Below are 12,880 nucleotides of genomic sequence, written 5' to 3'. Positions count from 1 at the left end.
CCAGAGACCTCTTGAATGGCAGGCAAACGCGCAGACCATTACATCACGAGGCCGACAATGTTACCACTTGATGTAAAATTTACAGAACAGGTTACGCATGTCATAGTTTAACTAAATTAGACTTACAGCACATCTAAGGCCATTGGAAGGCTCAGCTCAATTTTACTCTACAGTCATATTGATAAAAGTAACAGAAATAAATAAAAATAGTTTATTATATTATTTTAAGGAATTAACCTTTCCGAGTCTTAGCGTGAAAAAATCCACGAGTTCCACAAGGGGGTACCGAGAATACCCCAGCTAAAATGCTATAAATATGACTTAAAAAAAATATAGCATGATAATCATGGTAGTATTTATAAAACTGTTTCTGCAAAATTCACACATTTTTTCATAAAATACTGTTGCGAAAGGATGCCATATGACATCGCGCTCCTCTCAAGAAAGCAAAATCTAATGCACAAAATCGGGATCTTTGTGGTTGTTGCTGAAAATAATTGACCAATAAGCACATGTGCGAACTGACTAACTTATCAAAGATTATTAAACTGCAGAACTAATGAATTGTAATGTTTGCTGTTTGCACGGGGGAAAGACAAAGACAAATGTGAATTATTATTGAAAGAATTAGTCAGACAAATATTTCAATAATTTTTGTACATTCGTAACTTATGGGGCAGGATTATGCAAAAAATGAAATCAGTATGATGATGAACCACAAAGGTGTTGAACAAAAAATTGCTACCTGGGGACCCTAGTTACCCCGTTAGAGCCAGATAGGGTTAAAATAACTGTTTTTACTTATGGTAATACTATTGAGGCTTTTTTGTGGTTGCTTATTTAAATGTTATTTATTAGTAACTTAACACTCATCCTATCTTTAATTTCTTTATGTTGTATTTTTAAAAATTTATGTTGTTTGTATACTCATCTTCTTTTTTTATACCAACTCTACTTCTAAACACTGTTCTATCTTTTATTGCTTTATATTGTATTTTTAAAATTTTATGCTGTTTATATACTCATGTTTTATATAACTTTCATGTATGTAAAAGCCTTATGGGCGTCAAAAATTAATAAAATTTTTAAAAAAATAACAGTACTAGTATTTTAAGTGTTACCATAAGAGAAATGCAATAAGAACAAAAGCGCCACAAATTATTTTCAACCCTTTTTAATAGAATCTCATCTAAAGTTAATGTTTTTCCTTGTATTTACCATTTGGTAGGTAGAATTTAAAGACTTACACCAATATCTTTACTCCAAACAGTAGAATGTGATAAGCCGTCCCACATCTGAAGTAAACGATCCCATCCAGCTGTGGCAAATTGTGCTACAGTGGGGTGACAAGCTAACCCCCATAATTCATCCAAGTGTCCTAAAGCAATAAGAGAATAGTGATTGAAATTCTTCAGGTGAGTTCATAAAAAAAAAAATATCTATAATTATTATCACAATACATCATTGATGTTGATAATTTATTTAATACAAATGTTTTAAATTGTAATTATTTTTTTATTGTTTTTATCATCTAAATTTGTTTCCTTCTAAACGAGCCACTTAAAAATAAATAAATATGCTATAAAAATATTGTAACTTAAAAATAAGTTACTAATAAGCTCAGCCAATAGGGTATTTTCACAAATCGGGAATGTAAAAATATTTACAACATATCTTTCAATTTTAATGTATAAAAAACTAGTTTTCATTTATAATTTTCAGTTTAAAATTGAGTACATACAAACGGCTCACTGTTGGCATCACGTCACACATCATGCTTGCCGAGTGCGCTTCTAAAAATATTGGGCACAAGTAATTCACAAAGGGTGTGAATATTTTGTACCTTAAATTTAATTCATTAAATTTATCTGACACGCACGGAAAACATAATAATACCATTGCCATAGTTACTTTTTGCTTTTTAAAAAAAATAATAGTAAAGTGAAAAGACCCCATTTTCTGCATAACTTTTATCATTATTTTTGTTTTATTTTATCCAAGAAGTATATGTACACACTTACAGCATAAGTATAAATGAAATAATAAGTTTAAATTTTAGTGTAAATATGAATGTTTATTTTGAATTCACTAAACTATGTTTAGCTTAGATACTAACCAAGGACAGCCGGAGAGAAACCGAGGACTAAATCTCCTTGAAGAATACAGTTTTTAGTTGTGCCAATCAATACTTGTGATCCACGTCCTTCTGCTAATACTCTCACACCACCGAAATGACCTTCAATCTGAAACAAATAGACATATTTAGCATTCTACTGTACCTGCATATAAATAAATACATAAAATATTCAAGAGGCGATATTTATAAGCAGTTTAATAAAAGCAATGACAACAAGGCATAGTAGCATTTTCAGTTTTAAAGATCGAAAATGAGAAAAGAGTGTATGAAATGAAAAATTTAAGAATATTTAAATTCCATCCATCACACAATGGTGCCTAAGAAAACAATGTATATTTGTATATTTAAATTCTAATATTTTTTACATATTTATGATGTCACTTTTCCCTGTAGTTCAAACACTTGATGGTATATGTCCATTAGCACGGTATTTAAAAAAATATTCATAGGGCGGCGTTTATTTTTTTCCCTATTAAAAAAAAAACACATTTTAAATAAAATGTTTCAGCATTTCATGAAGATAGATTTATGCTATTTTGCTAGATGTTATAACAATAAATAAGAAAATAAAATGAGTTTCTTCGTCAAAGCAATTAACTTTGCTGGACATGATTAAGAAAGTTTTTAATGTGATTCCAATTTGCTATATTATTTCAAAAGCAATAAAAAAGCGATCTTATAGTCAATTTTAGGTTTTCTTTCAAAACGTTGCCTTAATTTAATTCAATTATCCGGATAACGTCTGGCACTGATTAATCTTAATACTTGGAGATTTACTGTACTTTAGTGATATTCTGGGAAACAAGAATCAGGGTGGTTTTCCGTTGCCTTCTCTGATGGGTTTCCTGTAGGAGTCACCTTCCCTTAGCCGGGTGGGTCCCGTTATTTTTTTGAAGTATAGAACAATATTTTATTTAAAAGTGTTGTAACAAAATCAAAAATTAGTGTTTAATTTTATTTTTACAAATGAATAAAGTTACTACAAGTGTGACTTGTAGTTTATATGTTTGGACAGGTTACGGTGTTTAATTCGTAGTGACGAGTTATACTCGTTATTCTGTTGAATTAGTTAAAATGTTATCTTCATTTTTAAAATAATTTTTAACTGAGTTATGAAAAATTAAAAAAAAAAATTGCAGTTTATTTAGTTCATTTATTATATGATGCAAGACGATAAGTCTTCCACCGCAAACATGACCAAAATACGAATAAAGCCTCACCGATCCCTCCATTCCCGTTGGTGTAAGGTCTGAATCCAGCTGAACAATCCTGTTATCCTTTCCTCCTCCAGAAATGGTGGATCCATCCTTCAGGACACAGATGGAGAAAATGCTTCCCTCGTGAACTCCTCGGATGTACTTATTTATTGTATTTGTTCCGCGGCCCCAGATAATAATGTTTCCACTAGAATCTCCAGATATAACATCACCTAAAATAAACGATTGAAGAAATGATTTGATTTTTAGAGGCTTTGTTATATAAAACCGCACAGTTAAAGCCAAATTTAATTCCACTGTATTATGATAATCACTAGTAGGTAAGGCATACAAAATATGTTCTTTATCATTACGTACATCTTCATAAAGGGTCTACCCACTTTGTTTTTAAAATAAATAATAAGTAAGAAATAATAACTACGTATTTTAAAAGAAACATAAAGGAAATCTAGTAAAATTCGACATACCATTATGATTAAAAGCGAGGCAGGTTACATATTTAGGTTTATCTCTATTCTCAAACACTCCCATACGTTTGTATAGGGTGCCACCTTGGTCCAAATTCCAAAAGGCTATGTGACTCTTTCCACAAGTCACAATCTGGTTCCTATCCAAGGGATGGAACTCCGCTGCTACCACTGTATCCACAGAGCACTAAACATAATAAGTTTAAACATTGTGTCAGTTAAGCACGAAATAAAAAAATGTGATTTAAAAGAAACGAATTTGCAACAAAAGCTGTAGAAGCCCAATAACAATAGCCATTGTTTTAGCACAAAAAACTGGTTTGAAAAAAATACTTTTGAACACCGAATCTTGTTAGTATTAAATCCAGAACACACAATCCTCTTTTTGCATTTTTCAAAATGATAACTTGCTGTTATTTTCTTGTATTTTAATGTTAAGATTGAATTGTTTACAGTGTCAGCCAATGAAACGGGATGATTAAAAAAATCATTTCAAAATTTATTGGTTAAAATTTAAACTTCACGAGTGGTAATTAGTATAATTGCACAGTCGTTAATTTTCTGAAAATAAGGGCATTTGCAGTTGCAGGCACTCTTGAAACCTTGTTGCAAAGCTGCTCATAATATTGCCAAGCATTTCTGGCGATATTGCGGTCACTTCAGCTGCATGGTCCTTGGGGGGTTTTACTTTATAATGCTTATGTTTTTAGATACCCCCAGAGCAAAAAAAAACATGCAGTTAAGTCAGGAGAACAAGATGGACTGAGAATATAGCCATTCTTGCTCATAACACGATCGGGAAATATTCTCCGGCGTTTACAGTTTTAGCAATGCCACCCCTTTTTTGGGTTGCTGAACTACCGGGTTTCTAACCCCCATTTGAATATCATTGTTAGACAGTACACGAGCGCAAGGTGGTAAGTGGTAGTGTAAAAGGAACGCTTTTTGCGCAAGGATGTCTTTCCCCATTTTGTTAATACACTTTGACGGGAAATGCACGTTGTTAATGCAACCAAACATCCATGATAACTACCCCCCCACTCTATAGAATCACAACATTGATGGCCCAAGCCCACATCCCCTTTACTTTTTCTGCTGTGGCGTTTCCAAACCGTCCCGTTTCATTGACTCATCCTGTATAATTATTCAATTTGTATTATCCCAAAATGAGTTCTGTAACTGCACCTACTGAATTGATTGTGCACATGGCTTGTAAACAAAAATGTGTCGCAAACAAGTCAATTATTGCAATTTTATCTACACACCTTAGTCTCTGTAACTTTGCTGCCCTTTTCTCCTCGTTGCCATTCCCAAACGGATATATTGTGTTCTGCTTTTCCATCCACAGCACACAGAAGACTTCCACCATCAGCTCGAGAGAAGGAGATGCAACATATTTCTCTCTCCATATCATTAGCACCAATCACAGCCAGGGTTGTTAAGGATACTGAGTTCCAAACTCTTATATGTGCCTAAAAACAAAGTTAAGCAATTATTATCTAGAATTTCGTTTATACATTATAATTTTTTTTATTTTAAAAAAGAATTAACGTTCTCATATTTACAAAAATATTTTAATTTTGGGGGGCATTTTTAAGAAGTTGAAAACAATTCATTATTAGAAAATGAGGTAATGTGGGGTGTATACTTCAGACCTTTGATCCGTGAATTCACGACACTAACTATAGGACCACAAAATGATTCAGTCACATATTTAATGAAGACAGTAAAAAATGATTGATAAAATCATAACTTTTTTTTCAAATAAATCAGTGCTAAAACAATCATACAAAAAATATGATTAAGATATATTGTTTATTGTAAGAGCAAAAAAAATTGCAAATTTAAAGCATACAATTTGTAAAAAAGGACAGAATATTTTATTTATAATGTATAGGTAAATGGTAAAGATATTGTGCAGGACGATGAAGTAAAAACTCAATGATTATTCATTCTAAATTAATACACCGAGCCACGATCACCAAAACATTGCAACCAACAGGAGCAATATTTTTGAAGGGAAATATTGTTTCTTCTTAATTATTATGGAATATACTTTGAGATTCAGGTTTTGATTTGAACATTTATTTTATTAATATCAATAAAAAATGTTTTCTTCATTGATTGAGATGAAAAAGTGTTCTGTAATATATGCAATGTTATGATATTTTGGAAATCATGGCTCGGCATATAAAAATTAAGAGTTAATAGCAAATACTGGAGTAAAAAATTATGGTAGTGGAAAAATAATTTATTGTGCCTACAGAGACATATATTACAAATATATTTGCTGAATAATAAATAAAGTAGGTAAATTATCCATCCAATAAGAACACAAGGCCACAAAATGTTTTATACATCATGCAGTTCATTTTCACTATCATGACATGCAACATGCAAGGCGTTAATGAAAACATTATAAATTAGTGCAAACGATCTATCCTTGGTTTAATATCTAATGACGAAATCAGATAAATACCATATTTAGAAATATATATATCTCTGAAATATGAGGTGTTTTTACTTGATTTATATTATCAAAAAAATACAGAAATATTTTCTGACAATAATAATTGTCGGCTCATATTATTATTTTTATTCCACGTAAATGGAGACATTTTGATTATAATTTTTGAAATGATGATGTAGATGAGAAATTAAAATGTTAATGGAAAAAAGCAATGGTCAGTATTCAACATACATATTTTAAAGTACTGACCCTTTTGCACTAAGCACCATTTTGGTAAAAACTGATATAATGGAAAAATACTACATTAACCTAATTGAAAATTAATAGAAGCCATTTTGCTAATGGACTATTGCTGTTATCAGATAGTGTTTTGTTGAAAAATAATTCAGTTTCACATTGTCTCGGAGTAGTCATTTGAAAAATATTGTATTGTCCCATAGAGGTTAAAAATACATATTAATGATGTCTTTTTGAAATGGAAAATTAGGTAAGTAATACTGTATTATTGTTATCAAAAACATTTTTCACTTTGTGGTATGACATTTTACACTTATTTGTTTGTTAATTTGTATAAACCACTTAAATTTTTTTAATTACACATCGAGCGGTTTAGAGGTTACTACGTCATCGTCAGGAATTTAACTAACTTATAATTACACGCATTGCTATTTATATAGTAAAATATTGTATGAAAGAGACAGAAAATTGAAAGAAAGAGAGAGAAAGAAGATAAAATAAATCATAACGGGAATAGTTTTAAAAGAGGACTCGAAGTTAAATTTAATTGATTATTTATAATTTGAAGTTTTTGATTAACGGCTTTACTAATTTCTAATCGTTCTAAATTATCTATTTATTTATTATATAAATAGCAACGCGTGTAATTATAAGTTAGTTAAATTCCTGACGATGAGGTAGTAACCTCGAAACCGGTCGAAGTGTAATTAAAAAAATTAAAGTGGTTTATACAAATTTATAAACAAATAAGTGTAAGTAATATTGTGATGGCAAAAAGATAGATATTATAAATACATAAAATATTATAATTCCCACAAAAATCAAATGTGATGTTTCAATTTTCATAGTATACAATTATGTATAAGATGAAAATAAACTAATAGACCGAGCGAAGAAAATGGCATTTCAATTTTTAACATTTGTAGGTAAATTACTTTCTGTGCCTTAATTTTTTAACAGACTGCGTTAATTTCAATTGAAATTTTAAAAATCAGCACAGCTATATAGTTTTATTTGTTAATACATTTAGTTCCTGTCTTAAACAAGGATAATATGGAATATCAATGATCTCGATGTTAATTTTGCAATAGATTCATTATATTTTCAATTATATGAGATTTTTTATATCCGTTTAAAAAAACAACGCACGACTATTATTCACCAAAGGTGTTTTCTGGTGAAATCATATGCGTGTTAAACACAAGTATTACTATTTATGGAAAAAACTATGTTAAAAGTGAGTAGCTTATGTGATAAGTTTATCTTTTTGAGAAAAGAAATGAAGATTCTGATTTTTTTTAGGCAAAAAAAAAAATGATATGAATATATTCACAAATTACGATATGAATGACCCTAAATGTTTTTGTGTTACATGTTTGATAAACATCGTAGTTCAGACAAATGTAAGATGCGGTTAGTAAGGCAATAACATGTCTATTTATACACATCAGTGATATAAATATTATTTTAAAAATAGTTTTTACCCGAGCGTCAACTCTGTCATGTCCAGCACATTGTCCAGTGGCCACTATCAGCTTGTTAGGATGAACTGACAGGCATTTAACATCATCTGTATGGCCCAAGTAGTGCCTCTGACATTGTTCATCCACATTGAATAACACCACCACAGACGCCACAAAGTAGACCATCTCACCAGTAGGAAGAAGATACAGATTGTTTCGGCAGTCTTTACCCCTGTAAAAAAAAAAAATATGCAGTTTTTAAAACTTGGAGAAAAGCCTAAATCTGCAAAAATGGGCGAGATTAAAAAAAAATTAAAAAGAGTTAATTGTGAAAGTTCTTAATTAGAAAACATTTATCACTAGATCTCAAAAAAAAGATAAAGATCTCTGTATTGTTTTCTACATAAATATAAAGGTGGTTCTACACCCTTGCCAAGTGTTGACAAGCATACGCTTGTAGATCGGGCGTTTGGCTTCCTTGCGGACTCTTGCGAGCACTTGCTGCGGTTCGGGACAGTGGCGGTATTTTGTGCACAGATCAATCCTCGGATTCCTATCCATATATTAAGGATATGTATTATAGACTCGAACCAATGAAAGCTCAGAATAAATATTAATTCTATGGGAATAACTGCCACTCTTGTAAGCGTGTGGATGGAGACGTTTAGTTTGCGTATGCTTGCCATTCTCGCTAAGTTTTTCGCCGAGCATGTGGATTTATTGATTTATTTATTTTGCATTTTATGTACATATACAATAAATATACATATAAGGGTGGACATATTGTCTTAATGCAATTTCTTCCTACCTACCCAAACCGTTCAGTTTGAGAAAGTTACAAGTACATGGAGATATTCTAAGGAACAAACGGAATAATAAGTTATGACAAATAATTGAGAAGACACAATTTGATTCATATGCAATCGTCTTTATTTTTTAACCAATTTTCATTGTAATCAGATGTTACGCTAAGTATAAATATGGCATCATGTGTAAAAATATAATACTTGAATGAAATTATTGAAAATTCAATAGTGATATAAGTTGCTTAAAAACAACTTTATGTTACAGAACTAAATGAAAATTCAAAGTAGTTCCATAATTACATTAACTAAAGCCAGGGGAATAATATTTTAATTTGATTATCCTATTCACAAAATACACCCATTGTGAAACATTTCATTAAATAGAGATCAATATACTCTGCTAAATTGAAAATAATTGTTCATTGGCTCACCCACATAGATAAATTAGTACTTTATAACATGAATGTGATAGTACAAGCAATTGCCATTATTATTCTCATGCAATGAGACCTATAGTTGAATCCAAATACCAAATCAAAAGATATCATATAAAGTAAAGTTTAAATAAATCAAATCTATTTAATCATTTCAAAGATGGTGAATGGTAATTTACATTTGTGAGATTATAGAACTTTCTTTACTATTACTATTTTTTTATTATTTTTTTTGAGAAAACATAATTTTATTGTATTTAACATACTTATATTTTGTTCCTCTTAAAAAAAAAAAAAATTATTTTCTTTTGAAAATTTTATCTGCACACATTGTTTAATTATTTTTTTATATCTTGATACATTCTTTATACAATACTGCTGTGTTAAATATAGTATTTATGTAACATAATACTTTTCAATTAAATTTTGAAGTTTTTCACATTATATTAAAGTGTTTATATTATTTTAAATATGTATCTTTTTAAGGTAAAAGGCGCTGCGTGCCATGTATAAATAAAAAAAATAAAAAATAAATACCTCATGTATAAAAAACTGACTTGTGGTGAGCAGAAATTAAAATCGCTAATTTTCATTTAGTTTTTTAACAAAATGATTATATTGTTTTATCAAGGATGGAGTAGCCAGATAGTTAAGGTAAATATTCACCTGTAGCCATAAACCCAATCCAGTTTTAGCTTGGTTTGGGGGGGAGGAGCCACTTTGTTGAGGTCGTACGAGTCCAGAAGAGCAGTAGGGGACTGGAGAACAACTGGTCTGCCTCGCAGAAACATCCTGACAGTTCCATCATCCTCGTTGTATTGACACGTATGTGTGCTAAAAATAACAATAATAGATTGAGTTATTCTATTGATATTTCTGTCTTCATTACACAAAAAATAATAGGAAAAACAACAGAAATTAAGTAAGTATAAAAACTAGTAGACTCATACTTAGAGTAATAATCACATAATTCTATTGAATAGAACAAAAGCGTTCCAAATTTTTGGCTTGGTTTTTAGTATACCAACAAATGTGTATCGGAACGTTTCAGTTCGTGCTTGCAATTTTCGACCTGAGTACATACAGCCCGTTGTATTGCTGTAAACTGTAACTAACTTTGTAGTTGAAAATCAGGGAATGGTTTTTGTCCATATGGGTGCCTCTATAAGCTGGTGGCGTATTATTACTCTCAGAGTGCATACATCTAGTTAACTGTTTTTACAAATCACTCGACCAAAAGTACACCATCTTAAGTCTAAATTTTGCTGTTTTGAGTTATGAATGCAGTTTAACCACATTTTTTTTCTGTTTCTTAGATATCTACAAAACTCACATATCTAAATTTTTTTGTGAGATACCTACACGACAAATCTGTACCTCAGAGACAGACGGATGCAAATCCAGAATTTGATGAAATGACATTTCGATTTTCGTATCCAGTTTATGATCATTTCCGTTGATTTTGAAGAAATGTAAGTCTTATAAGCTGTGAGCAACTCAATAAACTTTAACGACTTCAGAATACATGCATAAGGTACATTTTTGGTCTTAGGAAATATGACTACATTTCTGATTATCTTAGGCAACTGAAATGGCTCAAAATTAGACAGCGGAGAGACTATCTATCCCTCTCACTTCTGTTCAATGTACTTCATAATCCTAACGCTCCTATATACCTGCGTGAAAAGTTTCAATGCTTATCATTTCATGGTTTATCTCTTCATTCTAATTCTCAAGGCACTCTCTTAATACCCATCCACAATTCCTCTTTCTTCTCTAACTCATATAGTGTCCATGCGGCTGAACTATGGAATCATCTCCCATCCACCATCAAAGATGTTACTACATTATCTCTGTTTAAATCACGTCTGAAGAAACATCTCCTTTCTCTTTCTCAACCCCTCCTCCTTTCTCTTTTCCTCTTTTTTCCCATTGAGTAATAGTTTTGATTTAAGCTAATTTATGAACAAAAACGTTTATTTCTATTTTTATATATCTTTAGCTTTTTAATCTTTATTTTCTATTGAATATGTTCTGTGACTTGAATTATCAAAATAAAACTTTTATTTTATTGGTTGGTTGGAAGAAATTGCCATAACATTATGTACAAAAAGTTAAATAAATATAATAAAAGAATCAATGTGTGAAGATACTGACAATACAAATTAATGTTCAGAATTATTAGAAACCACTCTAAGCATTATAATGTCAATATATAATTAGTTACAAGCATTACTAAATGTTAAAAAGTTTGTTTTAGCTCTCCTGCAAAATAGGCGATTTAGACATACAACAGTGTACTTCAGGGAGTGCGAAATGTAAACATAATATTGATTTTATGTTATTGTTTGATAATTCTTGATGGAATTTCAATATAATTGGGTAATAACTTAAATGTTATAAATAACATTTACACTTATTTATTTGATCAATTTGCCTTTTTACCCATTAGAGGGTGCACCCACACAGAAGAATGATATACATAAAGATTATACAAAAAAAAGAAAATAATACCAAACAAAGGATGTAGAAAAAAATATAAAAGCGCCACATTAAAAAAAAGAAAATAAAGAATGTTGAAAAAATGGTAGAAAAGTAATAAAAAGAATGTTGGAAAAATCAATTAATTATTAATTCTGCACTACATTCTAAATGACGCATGTTCTTATCACTAATCAAATATGAACGTTTTTATTAGGTTTTATTATCTGGTTTATGTATCGAAATTCTGAAGAGAAGACTATTTCTGTGCTGATAAGGTAAAGGGAGTTAAGTCAACGAATATATCATATTATAGTAACTTAGTAAGTTAGGACAGAAATTCTTACTGGATGTCGAAAATAAAATATAAAAATAAGGAATAATTTAAAAAAAGATATTTATATATGGCAACCATGAAGTTTCGCATAAATAAATTGTCTATGTTTTTATGAATGTATGTATGTGTATGCGCATGGGTGTATGTATGTGTGTGTGTTTATATGTGTGTGTTTATATATATATATGTGTATGTGTGTATGTAAATGTATCAAAATGTGTAAACAAATAAGTTTATATTTTGTTTGTCTGTGCTCTCTATTAATTTGTTAACTATTATAATATATTAAAATGTAATTGCCTAGCTTGGAACAGGGTATGTACCCTTGTTAGCTGGGCAAAGTGAACATAAAATTGTATTTTGATAAAGAGTGTAAATAAATAAATAAAATAAACTGATCACCTATATATTTATTTGGCGTACAAATAATGCGATCCAATCCGTCGGAAAATAGTGCTAACAACACACGGTATAATAATGAAGAAAAACATTGTGGATCTAATCTTTTAGAAAAAAATCTAAGAAATATTTCATGTTCTAATCTTGTTTTATTTTTCTCGTATATTATGTATGTAAATACCTGGATATTAGTTATTTTATTTTTTTCTCTGTGTCTAGTGTGTACAATTATACATATTATTTGAAATATATTTATGTAGGTAAGTTACTTATTTATAAACATATACAATTTTTACACAAGTATTGCATATGTGTAAAAACTAAAACAAAAGTACAAAAAACGAAATACTACACCAAAAAAGAGGCAATATCATTTACAGTATAAAAGGATTCACGGATTCTTCACGCGAATGTATTTGAATAAAAAACAAT

General features: G+C 30.1%; 1 protein-coding gene across 13 annotated transcripts in view; it reads right to left on the bottom strand.

The window, feature by feature from the left end:
* Positions 1 to 12,880, bottom strand: part of LOC148284958 (echinoderm microtubule-associated protein-like 2) — a 212,707-nt gene that overhangs the window by 8,331 nt on the left and 191,496 nt on the right. For all 13 annotated transcript variants that reach the window (XM_088232324.1, XM_088232285.1, XM_088232316.1 and 10 more), the window contains 7 exons: positions 9,898 to 10,065; positions 8,013 to 8,223; positions 5,087 to 5,293; positions 3,822 to 4,008; positions 3,358 to 3,566; positions 2,117 to 2,243; positions 1,248 to 1,378 (listed from right to left, as the gene is read on the bottom strand). In XM_088232324.1, the coding sequence (XP_088088450.1) occupies positions 1,248 to 1,378; positions 2,117 to 2,243; positions 3,358 to 3,566; positions 3,822 to 4,008; positions 5,087 to 5,293; positions 8,013 to 8,223; positions 9,898 to 10,065 (1,240 nt within the window). The remainder of the gene's footprint in view (positions 1 to 1,247; positions 1,379 to 2,116; positions 2,244 to 3,357; positions 3,567 to 3,821; positions 4,009 to 5,086; positions 5,294 to 8,012; positions 8,224 to 9,897; positions 10,066 to 12,880) is intronic.

This window comes from Micrasema longulum, unplaced genomic scaffold, assembly GCF_059751315.1.
Source record: "Micrasema longulum isolate JH-2025_06_02 unplaced genomic scaffold, ASM5975131v1 h1tg000073l, whole genome shotgun sequence".
Classification (NCBI taxonomy): Eukaryota; Metazoa; Arthropoda; class Insecta; order Trichoptera; family Brachycentridae; genus Micrasema; species Micrasema longulum.
Note: the sequence above shows the minus strand (reverse complement) of the source record. Positions and strands in the feature narration are given on the sequence as shown.